General features: G+C 38.9%; 2 protein-coding genes across 3 annotated transcripts in view; one reads left to right on the top strand and one right to left on the bottom strand.

Annotated features, from left to right (window-relative positions):
* The window catches only part of LOC115214966 (DET1- and DDB1-associated protein 1), a 26,440-nt gene extending 17,679 nt beyond the window's left edge, over window positions 1–8,761 (bottom strand). Inside the window, exons 1-2 of the mRNA XM_029784062.2 lie at window positions 8,382–8,761; window positions 7,252–7,332 (exon numbers count right to left, since the gene is read on the bottom strand). Of these exons, the coding sequence (XP_029639922.1) occupies window positions 7,252–7,332; window positions 8,382–8,384 (84 nt within the window). The 5' untranslated portion in view covers window positions 8,385–8,761. The remainder of the gene's footprint in view (window positions 1–7,251; window positions 7,333–8,381) is intronic.
* A 54-nt stretch (window positions 8,762–8,815) lies between these two features.
* Window positions 8,816–15,082, top strand: part of LOC115214965 (COP9 signalosome complex subunit 2) — a 40,782-nt gene continuing 34,515 nt past the window's right edge. For both annotated transcript variants that reach the window (XM_036505299.1, XM_029784061.2), the window contains exon 1: window positions 8,816–8,964. In XM_036505299.1, the coding sequence (XP_036361192.1) occupies window positions 8,917–8,964 (48 nt within the window). In that variant the 5' untranslated portion in view covers window positions 8,816–8,916. The remainder of the gene's footprint in view (window positions 8,965–15,082) is intronic.

Raw genomic sequence — 15,082 nt, 5'->3', positions numbered from 1 at the left:
AGCCTTCCTTTGATATTACTGCACCTCTTATGTGTCCATAGCTTACACTGGGTACATCTTATAGAGTTTCTCCACATGCCTGACAGACATGATTAGTATGGTGTGTAACACCACCAGTGGCCAGGTTGTCACTCATCTGTCTCGCTTTATGACTACGAAGATGACTCTTGAGTCCAGCTTTACTGAGGCAGGGTCTTGCACAGACACTGCATGTCAGCATCATAGGAAGACACTTCCCACCTGGAAGTGTAACAGCGATGCCCTTCCTGACATCACCTCCTTACTTTCTCATGCACAACTCGAGATTTCTCAAAAGTAGCTGTCCCCTCAATAGCTATGCCCTCCGATGTGTCAGGAGAAATACAAGCATTTCATAAGGAAGCCTTCAGCAAGTCCTTATACCTCTTTTTTGGTTTATGTGGGGGTCGTTCTCCTTTAGCTAACTCCCCATAAAAGAGTCGTTTTGGCATCCTTGAATCCTTCATCCTGACCACTCCTCCATCTGAGCCTTTGCTTTAACATAAGAGCTTCTATACTTTCACACCAAGAGCCTTCCAATATTTCAAGATCACTGATGCGGTCCTCACACTTAATGCCATAGATCCGTCTGAGACACATCTGATGGAAACGTTCCAGTTGTTTAAAGTGGTATCGATATGAGACCCACGTCTCATATAGAGAAGAGAAGGGAGCACACATGCCTTGTACACCTTTATCTTTGTCTTTCTGCATATGTCTCGCCGACTCCAGAGGCGCCTTTCTAGCCTTCCGAAAGGATCACTTGCTTTCCTAATTATGTGTGGAATTTCATCATCCAAATTGCTAAATCTATTAACAGTGCTTCCCAGGTAGACAAACTGATCAACTACATCAAGTCGTTTACCATACACATAGATATTTGGTACACTATACTGCTTACCAGGGGCAGTTTGGTACATGACAACAGTTTTCTTGAGACTCACTGTCAATCCTAAGGCAGTGCAAGCATCAGAGAGTGCATTCAAAATGTGTTGCATATCAATCTCTGTGTGCGCTACTAGATCACAATCATCTGCATACAAAAGGTCTCTTATGATAGAGGTAAATACCTTTGTTTTTGCAGCAAAGCACCTGATATTAAATATGCTGCTAGAGGTCCGATAATGGATGTAAACACCATATCTACAGTTTCTGAATGCAATATAGAAAACCATCACAAAATATATGGCAAATAGGGTCAGTGCCAGAATATCTCCCCGTTTCACTCCATTTTGTATTGAAATGGGCTCTGACATTTTCCCCTCTAACATTAACCCTACCCTTCATGTCTTCATGAAAAGACCTAACCAAAGCAAGGAACTTTTGAGGACAGCCAAGTTTCTGGAGGACTTTCCACAATGCTTTTCTATTAATGGTATCAAAGGCTTTTGTCAGATCGACAAAAACCTGATACAAATCCAGACCCTGTTCCACACACTTCTCCTGAAGCTATCTAGCTGAAAAGATCATATCAGCAGTGCCACATCCCACATGAAAGCTAGATTGACTTTCTGGAAAAACACAATCTGCAACGTGCTTCAGCAGACAATCCAGAAGTACTCTGCATAAAACCTTTCCTATGATAGAAAGCAATGATATTCCCCTATAGTTACCACAATCATTCCTGTTACCCTTTCCCTTATTCAAGACCACAGTTACTGTATCTCTCCAGTCCTCAGGTACAGATTCACTAGTCCATATCTTACCAAACAAAGAGTGAAGTTACTGCAGAAGTTTCTCACCGCCATGCTGTAACAACTCCGCATGTATGCTATCCATACCCGGAGATTTCCCATCATTCATCCTTGAGACAGCCACTGCAACTTCCTCCAACTTTGGTGGTTCTGCGAGTGCTGCCTTCATGGGTAATCCAGGGATGAGATTGAGAACATCCTCACTAACTACAGACTACTGATTCAAAAGTTCATCAAAGTGTTCTTGCTACCATCGCAGAATTCCTTGTGAATCACGAAGAAGTTCTTTATCATCCCTGCTTCGAAGTGGTGTCATCAGAGAAGACGTCGGTCCATAAACTTCCAGTATGCCTCAAAATTATCATCAATTGTTGCAAACATCATCTAAAGACAGGAAGTTGATTGTTGCTAACTACTGTTCTGTTCAACTTCTTAGCTCGGTACTGGCATTTTCATGTGCTAACATTGTTTGCAAACTGAGCAACTGTGCTTTTTGTAGGAACACCACCTAACATAATGCCAGTAACCACACTGTTAGTAAGTTGGTGGTTTAGATTCCTCAGCACCTGCTGGAATCAGCACTGCCATAAGGTCATCTTGGTGATATTCAAGGTAGGGGTTTGGATGATAGGTGTGCCAACACTCTGTTGTACTTGATACTTAGGTGTTGGTACTCATGTAATTGTTTGCAGCATTTCTGGAGACTGTTCAAGTTTGTTCAATAACCTATTTCCTACACCACTGGTGATATGTGAAGGCACATGGCTCAGTGGTTAGAGTGTCGAGCTTACGATCGTGAGGTTGTGAGTTCGAATCCCAGATTGGGCTGCGTGTTGTGTTCTTGAGCAAGACACTTTATTTCACATTGCTCCAGTTCACTCAGCTATAGAAATGAGTTGCGACGTCGCAGGTGCCAAGCTGTATCGGCCTTTGCCTTTCCCTTGGATAACACTGGTGGCGTAGAGAGGGGAGGCCGGTATGCATGGGCGACTGCTGGTCTTCCATAAACAACCTTGCTCAGACTTGTACCTGGGAGGGTAACTTTCTAGGTGCAATTCCATTGTCAGTTATGACCAAAGGGGGTCTCAGCACAGACGATATGTGACTCTAAGCTGCAAATGAAAATCAAGCATCAGAACTGGTCTTCAAACATAGCTTGAACTGTTTGCATTTAAGACTTGCAAAAGTGATACAGTCTTCCCTTTCATAAACAGGTATCAAATATCGAACAACAAGGAACACTCACTAAAGATTTTTGACAGTTGTTGCACAGTGTGGTCAAAAGTCAAATCCCTTGTATTCCATGGTAGAATAAAATAGCAACATGTTGTGTTCTGGTGTGCCAGGTTTCCTCAAGAGTAGCCTAACTTGCTATACATCTTCCTTGTATTTCAGTTCAATTTCTAAAATACCTTCAAATCTTTTGAACCACATGACAAAACACATACTTGCATCAGGATAATAGAATTATGTGACAACCGTTTTCAGTTATGTCAGTGACTTGACTTGATGACTAAATTATCTTTTGCTTGGTCAACACCATGATCAGCCACATTTGAGTCACTTCAAACTGAAACTGCTGCATCTTCAAAATTGCTCCCAATTGTTCATTAGTCACACATATTTTGACTGGTTTAGCCATCCAGCAAAACAATTTTTCCTTTGTATAAATGATAGAATAATTTCGCAAATTAAATTTACAGTTACCATTCATATACTTAGTAGCTTAGGGTAATCTCATCCTTGTCATCAGATTTGCCATATTTTGCTGAATGAGAAATGAATCAAATATATAAAATTTTATAAGTAACAGAGCAATTTGCAAATGCGAGTGGTGGAGCTCTGTCATCAAGAACATATTCTTGCTTTTTATTGTAGCAGATGCTGTGAATAGTCCATTGTTTGGGTTAACTCACTTTTGTATAATTTTTGACTGCCAGCACAATAGTAGTAAAGAATGCTCAATCCAAAACGTTGACGGTTCAAATTCATCTGACAAGACTAGTATTAGTAATCTATTTTTATTTAAAAACAGGAGGCAGTTTTAGTGGCATACTTCTTTAGTTATACTCAGAACTGAGTTTTTTACAGGGCGTATTATAGATTATAGAATGTCTCTAAATAGATGTCTGTAAATCAAGCTTATACAATATCTCTCAATGTATATAAACCAACTAGAATATAGAATTCCTCTGACTGGGGATATATAAAGCAACAAGATTACAGAATGTTTCTGACTGGGTGTATATAAACAAGATTATAGAATGTCTCTGATTGGATGTATACAAACCAGCATGGTCAAAGAAATATATATTTTTATTCCTCAAATTTTGAAAATTACTTCACTTTCTCAAAACCAACGCCAACAAAATGGTATAAAGACAAATATATAAACAACATAGAAAATAATTCTTAATCCATTCTTTTCTTCGTTTCTTTAACTTACAATGTCATATAAAGTCTGTCATTGTATTTGAATGTGTGTACATACACACACATAGAAATCCCAACTATTTGTGAACAGAAGTTCAAGGGGTCATAAGTGGAATATGATCTAATGCAATGCTATGAGGCAGGCACCAAATTTTAACTTATTTCACTTCAAAATTTACTGACAATATCAACATGGTTATCTCCCCCTGCTCTAACACAGGAAATAATAGCACACCATGCTTATTGTAGTAGCCAGCAACCTCAATGGCATGGAGATCACCAGCTTTATGAACATAGCTGGGTATTTCATGTTCAGGGTTGGGAAGGTCTTCCTACTTTGGTGGAACATGTCAGAGAAACAGTGTCATCAGAAATTATCAGGTTGGCCAAGTTTGTCCAGCAGGTTTAGGACATAATCAATGGCTGCCCCAGCAGGTCAATGAGAGCCATTGCTGAGCAGCTCAAGGTGACAGGGTTTACTATCAGACATAGAGCAAACAAGAACATCAGCTCCAAATCTTGTGATGATGAGGGTCGTTCATGTACAGTAAAAGTCAAACTGGCTATGTGATCCAGTTGAAAGACCTGCTGAACAAACTCAAGAAAACCTCATGCTCTAATTCTCTGTTGAGGGGAACTTTCATTGAAAACAAGAGTGCAGGAAAATGATAGGTGGTTCTATATGGACATTATTGTAGCCAACTCTGTAGGTGATAAAACAATGATATATATATATATATATATACACCCATTTGTACATCATTTCTCAGTCCTAGAGCTCATAAGCAACAAGAACAATGTCACACAGGGACTAATGGTCAAAACTACTGCTTACATCAAGGTGCTGCACATGATGGCCAAACATTGCATCAAGTAACTGGCCAAGATGGGAACTGTTGTGCATGTTCTAACAGAACTTTGCTTTCTACCACCCTCATCAACCTGAAATGGCTGGCCAAGAATTTTTAGGTCACCCCTCTCCAATACCCCAAATTTGTGACTTCCTAACTCTCCCAATATAAAACACTGGATTTATGTATCAGGATATTATAAGAGGGAAGAACTAACCGATAGACCCACTTTGCCAAGGACTCATTAGGAGCTGCTACTGTTGGCATGAAAGACAAGGACAACCTGATCCTGAAATGCCATTACTGCACTGGCTGTCATTAGAACTAAAGACTGTTTTGTTAAATGACTCATTTCTTTAATGCATCTTGTTGAATGTGGCATTTTTCTGAGAACAGTTTGTTTTGTTTTCAGTTTGACAGCTTTGCTTTACCTTATATTTGGTTTTAATATCAGTACTTGGTGTACTCTACATATATCTTCCAAGAAATCTCTTTGCAAATAAAACTTCTTAGAAATTTCAAATATACTTTCCTAGGAAGAGGTGGTTGAGCACCATTTACAAATATATTATTTATAGAGTCATCAATGCTCACCAATGTCATTTTTATGGACCAAATTATCAACACTTTAGTATTTGGTTGGTCATTCTCTAGCAACTTACAACACTTGCATTCACAATTAGTATTTTCATCCAAGCTGTTTATTAAAGATGTATTGTTCTTTAGAACCTTGTCATTTCCTGGCTTTATATTATTAGGACATCAATAAAATGTAGCTGCTCTGAATAATGAGTTCACTTTTCAATGAGTCTAACGCAGGTCCCTGACAATTTTTTTTTTTTGTAGAAGTCAAATTACTTGAGACCAACTAACAAGTACTTCACATGTTTATGATTATAACTACCACTCTTTTTGGCACTTTCAAGCATTTTTTCAATATATATTTGAAGGTATGTACCTAAGTTCTAAACAGCATAGTTTTCCTTACCAAATTCTCCCACATATTCTCCATGGTTATTGTCTTAGATTATTGTATGTTCAGCTAATCCATTGTATTATTGCTATTTGCAATTTATACAATAACGTGTCATCATTTAGTGTATCTCATAGAGGTCATATTTACATCCAAATAATATTGTAGCTGTACAAGGTCCTTTTCCAACAGAATAATGAAGTTCCCACAATGAACTGCAAAACCTAATACAGATCATGTAACCATTGTGTTAAATCAAATATGTGAAAACTAGCAATGCGACAACATATAATGTCCACAAGTGAGTCAGTTCACAGCCATGTCTGAAAGAATAAATTTAGCAAAAGATATTCTATAAATAATACGGAATTCTTCTAACAAAAATGTCAAACATATGGCTTGCCAATCTCCACAGAAATGGTAACTTTTTTTCATCAGTGAGAGAAAGTTCAATAATAGTCCTTGATTAGCTTCTATTTATAATAGGCTCGTCGCGTCATTTCTATGAGCTAATAACTGCACAGTGTAGAATGAAACATGGAAAATGACTTTTCTCTGACAGTCTGTAAAGTTTATCAGTAGAGAAGTGAGAAAAAGTCAAAGTTTTTTTTCAAAAATATTAATTAGCTTCTAAACAGTATAAGGGATAATAATTGCTATGTATGTCTGTTGTTGGAGAATGGTCATGAGTCTAGTTAAAGTGGAATTAAGGGATCTGCAGGAGCAATCTGGACCATAGTATCAGCAAAGAAACAATATTAAAGGAGTGTGGCAGTAAATTCACAAGCACGTTTAGTAACACTGAGAAAGTTTACATTTCTATCAAATAAGACGAAGTAATAAATATGAAAGTTTGTTGTCCATACATATCTATGAGTGTAGGAATATAATACAGATCATCTATGTGAAGATATGTAATACTGGTTATCAGAGTTTGTGTGCGAAGGTAATACACAGAATGTGTATGGAGGGGTATGTAATACACAGGGTACCTTGTGTGGGAAGGTGAATAGTACACAAGGTATTTCTGTGAGGGAAGAAATATAGTACACAGGGTCTCTATGTATGGGAAGGTACGTAATATACATTGGGTGGCTACGTATGAAGACATCCATTCAGTTACTGCGTTATAAATGTAAATAATATCGTAGTCGTTGTAAGACAACCAAACACACATACACACACAATAAAAAGAATGTTGATAAAACCACAATACACATTTACATACAACCGTTTCTGGGAACCTCTTGTAAATATATTTTAATACTGAACAAGTACTTACACTAGTTTTACAACCAGAATCGGGATGAAATCTTGTAAAGTTGTGTTCATTGTAACAAGGCAATCCTTTTAGAAATTCCGCCTGGCATTATAAAGACAGAAAAGAAGTCCAATGAATAACAGATCGATCCATCGTTTATATAAATATATATAATGTACAATTATGATAACGAACGTATAATTAAGGTGACAGAAATAGATTATTAAACTGTAAAAGGACGATCTGAAAGGGTAAATTCTTCAAATTTGTTATTACGTGTTTATTCAATACTGTCACTATATCACATTCACTGAAGACTTAGTCTTCGATGGTTCCCTTATGCCACCTCCCCACTATGTCGGAGTTTTTTTTCTTTTTTTTTCCAAGACTTCCTTTAACTTTGGACCTTAAAATGTAAAAATAGGTTTTTCTCTCACTAAGAATGTGAAAACATGGTAAATGAAGGGCGAAAATGTCTAGATCACCAAACTGTGTGTTTAATAAATAAATGTTGTGGCGAGTAATGGTTAACGAAATCCGTGGAGTTTTAGAATAACTGTCCTTCGAATTCACATACCTCATGTGAAAAGAGAACATTTCCACCCCGTAATGTTTTACTATTTTTGCATTTCATACAGCGGAAATTAGGATTCCGAAAACATTTTTCCTTTCAAAAAATTTCTCTCCACCCCTGATTCCTTTCTCATGGAGTACAGAACTTCAAGGAAATGGTACACCAAAACTCCGCCCCGAATTCTGTTTAATACATAGAACACGCGCGCGCGCACATATATGTATATATAGGTGTGTGTACATATGACATAAAGCAACTCAACTGGTTAGAAATAGCAGATAAATTCTCTCGTAATGTCTTAAAAAATAATGGGCAAAATGGCTAATGTATCTTAGATATACAAAACCCCGGTTGTTCAGGTCTAGAACGAGATCTTTTAAAACAGAGCTGACCTGGGGCTTAAACAACGACTTAATGACTCGGTAATTGATGCAAGACATGCGTATATACGGGTACACATATATACATTATACATACATGCACACACACACGATATGAGAGAGAGGGGTGGTTTATTGAAAAAAAGTCATTCAGACAATATATCTGTTAGTTCATTAACTGACCCATGTCCACTTACCATGTTGGTCGTTCGGTGTTGTTGGTGATGATGGAGTGTTTTAATGGTCTAAGACAACTCCAAAATACTCCTCCTTAGGCGATGTTAATTATTTACAATACAAACAGGAGAGGCAGTCAGTTATCTCCGAATCGATAAGCTGACCGTTGGAAGAAGATACAGCGACCATGTCAACCTACAAGACATTTAAGTTGACAAATGATTGAACACGCCAAAAAAAAAAATACGATAATGTAAATTGTTCCAGAGAAGAACGTTGTCGATGTGTTTCTTATATATGGTGTGTATGTATATAAATATGTGTGTGTAAATATATATATATTCCTATATCTCAGCTGCTTCGTCTTCTTCTGGAGACATTATATTGCTACAATCAGAACCAATGTGCCTGGTTGTGATACACAACTACGTCACATATATCGACGTACATAAACTCATGACAAAACAATTTTTGACATAAACATTTTCCACATGCGTTCACAGAAATCTATGACGTAATTAGATTGTGTGGTATTCTCTGCAGAATCGGGACAAAATGTCGGACTCGGACTTTATGTGCGATGACGATGAAGAATACGATCTGGTAAATAACAAGCACATTCGTCGCTCTCTTCCTTTTATTTTGGATGTGCAATTTCATCATTGTCCTGTTTACCTTTACAAGCCATTTAAAAAAAAAGTTTTTGCCTTGTATATTTATCTCTTTGCACTTTCTCTTCACCTCGCATTGCACCGGTTTTTACTCTCTTTTATCAACCATGTTTATCTTTTACACCTTAATGGAATATATACATACGCACACACACACACAGATTTGTGTATTTATAAATTGTATTGTCTGATATGTTTGAGGTCCCTTACAATACTCGAACCGATATAATTTGCGCGCGCGCACACCTGGCTAGAATCTCCTTGCTGTCCAGTTACTTTAATATTTCATTCTTTGAATATTGTCTTGTTACAATTACACTTTTTTTTTTCTTTTTCTTCAATGAATTACCTAAACAGGTGATAAGATGAATCCGTTTTACCCCTCTTAGAGCTAAACTATGATGAGCATCTTCCCGTTACCAATTCTCTTCTTTTTATGTATCTGAGACTACTTTGGTCAGTGTGTTTCTTTCTTTTTTTCTTCAAGACGGCAAGATGTGATTTAAATGAGATTTAGCAGCTATTTCTTGTACGACAGCGATCTGTTTAAGATGTCTTAAGTCTATTCTAATTCATTATATCGCTTATATTTTAATTCTTGTTGTGAAGTCATATTCACCTACAATATAACCACCATAGCAAAATCACTTTCATATCGTTATTTTCACAAGACCAAATCTGATCCTTAGTCGCAGTAAGTAGTAACTTACTGCGACTAGTGACTATCTCAACTGCAACATCTAATTTATTAGAAATATGTAATGACACTTTATTTATGTATGCGGCAAATCAACAGAAATGATGCAGATTGAAATAGCTTGCATTATTTACAAATCTCACAACTTGGCCATCCGTACATCCAAGGTTGATACAAAAAATTCCCTTTCGTTTCATTTGTGAATGTTATAAAAACTGAGAACGATTCAGAGAAAAAGAATCCAATTTTCAAAAGTAAGCTGTCAGTGTTTGAATTTGATAAATGGAAATTGAGTGGAAGCTTGTCGTGTAGACATATAACATCATCATCTTTAAGTTTGGGCATTGGGCAGTTCAACAGAATCCATAGTGTCAGAGGACTTGCGTCATGCTTCAGAGGTTGCAAGAGTATGGAATGACATACGGGCAAGGGATATGTGTGTTTGTCCCTACCACCACTGAATAAATACAGGAATTGATTTGTTCGGCTAAACCATTCAAGGCTGTGCCCCAGCATGACCACAACCTAGCGACTGAAACGGTTACATGACTTTTGTGTTCCTCTCAAAAAATATTTGAGACAACCTAAAATTTGGCATTGCTAAGGTAATTTACAATGAAGTACTGGTATCAGTTTGGCTCTACTTCCACCTCTTCATTATTATTTAACGTCTATGTACCATACTGGTAGGAGTTGGATGGTTTGACAGGAATCCAAAGACTTCATCGAGCTCATGTCTGCTTTGGCATGGTTTTTACAGCTGGATGCCCTTCCTGATACCAACCACTTTAGAATGTGGGCTGGGTGTTTTTTCGTGCTACCTGCACTATTGAGTTTGCCATGCAGTTTGCAAAACTAAGAACCTTGGGGAGAGGAGCAGCTTCATGTTATGGGATGAAAGGATTACTATGAGAAGTGTATGACTATTTACATCTAGTAGGGGGGAAAAGAGGTGGTGTGAGAGAGAAAATTATGGTGATAAGGTATCCAGGCACAGGCTGAGTAGAAGTGGGTGGTTGATTTGCAAGATTATATGGAAAGATGAATTAGGAATGGGGATGCAAACTGTCAAAGTAAATGGGGTTGAAGAGTGGTTGAGACAGGAACCATGAGCTGGAGAAGATAAAGGGATGCAAAAGAATGGGAGATGGTAAGTTACAGGGGCTAGTGGGTAGCCGACGAAAGATATATGGTGGGGTAATCTGTAAAACTGGTGGGAGGGGAAAGAGGCATGGTAGTGGAGAGGAGCGTTACTGTAACAGATGGAGAACACAAGACGTGAGGCTTCCAGAATTTGGTTTTACTGAGGAGGGCACATCTTTTTGAGAACCTTAAATGACAAAAGATCCTGGTCCTTTGACCTCTCATCTATCAGGCTCAGTATCTTGAAGTTAGCTTTCATCACTTCCTTCCATGTCTTCTACAGGTTTCACTGTGTTAAGCGATTGACACTTCATACAACTGTCCTTAACCACACGCATCACGTATGTCCATACCAGCACAATCTTCTTTCTTGAACACATCTGATTCCTCTTACACTCAGTTTTTCACTAAGCACTTTTGTACTAATTCTTTGATACATACTCACATTGCACATCAAATGAAGCATGCTCACTTCATTTCTTTTCAGTCTTCTCAAGTGCTCTGCATTCAAGGACCACATCTTATTATCATGTAGCATGTTCTAATACAAGCATTATACAATCTACTCTTCACTATTAGGGAAAAGATCTTTGTTGTCAACAGTGGTAGTAGCTCTCATCATCATCATCATCGTTTAACATCCGTTTTCCGTGCTAGCATGGATTGGACGGTTCGACCAGGGTCTGGGAAACCAGGAGGCTGCACCAGGCTCCAGTCTGATCTGGCAGTGTTTCTACAGCTGGATGCCCTTCCTAATTCCAACCACTCCAAGAGTGTAGTGGGTGTTTTTTACGTGCCACCAGCACAGGTGCCAGGGGAGGCTGACAGTGGCCACGATCAGTTGGTGCTTTTTACGTGCTACCGGCATAGAAGCCAGTCAAGGCGGCGCTGGCATTGGCCACGTTCGAATGGTGCTTTTTACATGCCACCGGCACAGGTATCACAACTACAATTTCCATTTGATATTTATTTTGATGTTGGTGTACTTGACTCAATAGGTCTCCTCAAGCACAGCAGGTCATGTGCCACCAGAACAGAAGCCAGTCAAGGCAGCGCTGGCATCGGCCATGTTCGGATGGTGCGTTTTACGTGCCACCGGCACAGGCATCATAACTACATCTTACCTTAAAATGTGTGTCATTTTCCTCAGTTTGAAATTCTTATTCAACATTTGGTAGTTTCAGGCAAATTTCTGCTGTATTACCTGAAGAGGCTTTGGAGGGGCTTTGGTGAATTTGGATCAGTCCAAAGCTTTTGACTGGGTGGACCATTGCTATCTGGTGTCTGTCCTAAAAGCTGTCAGTTTTGATTCCATCTTCAGAGGCCAGATCACCACAATGTATAGTGGTATCTGCTTGGTTGTCAAATTAAATTGCCACCTATCAGAACCTTTCAGTATTGAACACTCAGTTTGCCAAGGATGCCCCACACCCTGCTTTTATATATTCTGGCATTAGAATCTTTTGCTGCAAAGGCTGAAGAATTTGAGGGATATCCCACTGGAACTAAGCCTGAGGAGCACTGTGTCTGCATATGTGGATGACATCATTGTTATGTTGTCAAACTCTTCAGACATAGAAATGATCGACACTATACTGAAAGAATATCAGGCATGTACAGGAGCACTCATAAACCAGGACAGATCAGTAAGTTTGCACCTAGGCTCTTGGAGAGGCAAGTCTGTTGACTAGTGACAATTTCAGTTGCTGGATGGAGGGTCCGGTGAATGTGCTCAGATTCTGGTTCTGACCAAATCTCCAAGTAGATAGGAACTGGGAAAAGGTCGTGGCCAGGGTGGCCAAGCTCCCCTAGAAATGGGCTAAAAGAACATTGTCTCTGAAAGGCCAGGCAGATGTAGTAAATGCATACATCACCTCAGTAGTGTACTGCTGCATAGCCATTCTACCTTGTCCCAAGAAATCTCTGACCAGATTGGATCACTTGCTTTTTCAATTTTTATGGAAGGGTCAGGTTCTGCTGGCCAGAAAAGCCAACTGCTGTCTACACCCACACCATGGTGGTCTTGGGGTGCCATCTTTGATGATGCAGTGCCATGCATAGAGGCTGACGCATGTGCAGAAATATCTAAATCATTGCAATGGTGTGAATGATGGCAATGAAAATATGGATGAACTAGTGTGTGCATCTGTTGTGTGACACATCTTTCTGTAGCTCATCTAAACAGAACAAGATTGGGTATTTGGCATTTAGAATGTTGCCAGGTGCATTGTACTAGCTGGACAAAACCATTAGCAGGAAAACAACCCAAGATTTCTGTAGGAGGCTTGTTAAGGGTATGAGTGACGATGGCCTAGGATTGACTCTGGGCATCAACAAGAACAGTCTGAGTAGTCTCTGCCAGAGAACTTTTTGAGTCAAAGATGATGGACAATTTCCAAAAGTCTTTGGTATGGCAGTGTTACAGGGTATGGAAGTGCCAATTGCTGAACCTGCCTGAGATGCATGCAGGAGGACAAAACTGTCCTGCATGCAATCATTCAGTGTCTGTGCATTAGAGAGTTGTGGGTTTGCATGGAGCAGTTGCTGTCTCATATATGATGAATCCAGCTGTCTGCCAAAGATATAGTGATGATTGTTGCACCACCTTCCTTTCACAGAAAAGGAAGGTAGATCTTTTTCTGCTTAGTGGCTGTGGCAAAAGATGCTGTGTAGTGGACCTGTCTGAAAGGTTTGAAGATAGGCACATTCTTGTCTGACCAAGCTTTCAATAATTTCTTCAGATATCATTTGATGAGGAAGGTGAGGGTAGAGGGAGGTGCTGCCTTCTAGTGTATTTATCAAAAGGTGGACAAAAGTGGCAAAATGGGTGAGACTGAATGGATCAACTCTGAGTACATTTTTCTTTGCAGAAAGAAAGAAACTGGAAAGGGCATTTACCCATGCTTTGGGGACGGCAGAATAATCTGGAATTTTGCATGGGGTTTATCCCAAATTACCTGAAATGAACTGCCCTGCTTTTGGGGATTCTAATTATTTATTTCTTTAATTTTTATTTATATATCCTTTAATGTGGTAGTGTCTCATTTCGAATTGGGACAACTCAATGCCAGGACAATTCAACACCAAGACAACTCAACAGCAGGAAAATTGATTAATAAATAATTTACTCATTTTATAACTTTATTCGTTTTATAACATTACCAGAAATTTATAAAAAGATTAATCTGAATACATGGCTTGAATAAAAAAAAAAAGCAGAACTTTTAAAATTCGAATAAAAGTAACTTATAAAGGATGTAATTATATCTATATGTGTGTGTGTGTATTCCAGAACAGTGGGCTGTTTGCTTCACGATCGTCCCAAGCTTCTTCAATTTAGCAGTTTGTTGCAATTATTTTTTTGGTCATAATGGCCTATTTAGCTTGTGTCGAAGGTAATTAGATTGCTCTAAACCATTCAAAGAAGGAATATTAAGAATTCATATTTTTCTACCGTTATTGGCAGTCACAGCTCTTGAGATTGACATTAAGATGTAGAAATTTTGAAAGTTGGATTACACCATCATCATCGTTTAACATCCGTTTTCCATACTGGCATGGGTTGGACAGTTCGACTGGGGTCTGGGAACCCAGGAGGCTACACCAGGCCCCAATCTGATCTGGCAGTGTTTCTACAGTTGGATGCACCTCCTAATGCCAACCACTCTGAGAGTGTAGAGGGTGTTTTTTATGTGCCACTGGCACAGGGACCAGAGGACCTGGCATTGACCACGATCGGATGGTGCTTTTTACATGCCACTGGCATGGAAGCCAGTCAAAGCGGCACTGGCATCGGCCACGTTCAGATGGTGCTTTTTATGTGCTACTGGCATGGGGCTCACAACTACAATTTCCATTTGATTTGATTTTGATATTGCTGATGTTGATGTACTTGACTAAATAGGTCATCTCAAGCACAGCATGTTGCCCTACGATTCAAGGTACTTTTGAGCGGGCTGGTTATGCAACACTGGTGTGGTAATAATATTAATTCTTCCTGTTAAAGATACATGGCCAGATGTTTTATGGGGATGGAACTAGTTGATTACATCGACCCCAGTGTTTCACTGGTATTTCTTTTATCAACCCCGAAAGGACAAAAAGGACAGTCGATCTCAGCAGAATTTGAACCCAGAATGTAAAGATGGATGAAATATCACTAAGCATTTCACCTGTCATGCTAATGATTCTGCCAGCTTGTCGCCTTGAT

This window comes from Octopus sinensis, linkage group LG8 (assembly GCF_006345805.1).
Source record: "Octopus sinensis linkage group LG8, ASM634580v1, whole genome shotgun sequence".
Classification (NCBI taxonomy): Eukaryota; Metazoa; Mollusca; class Cephalopoda; order Octopoda; family Octopodidae; genus Octopus; species Octopus sinensis.
This window is presented reverse-complemented; position numbering and strand designations above follow the sequence as displayed.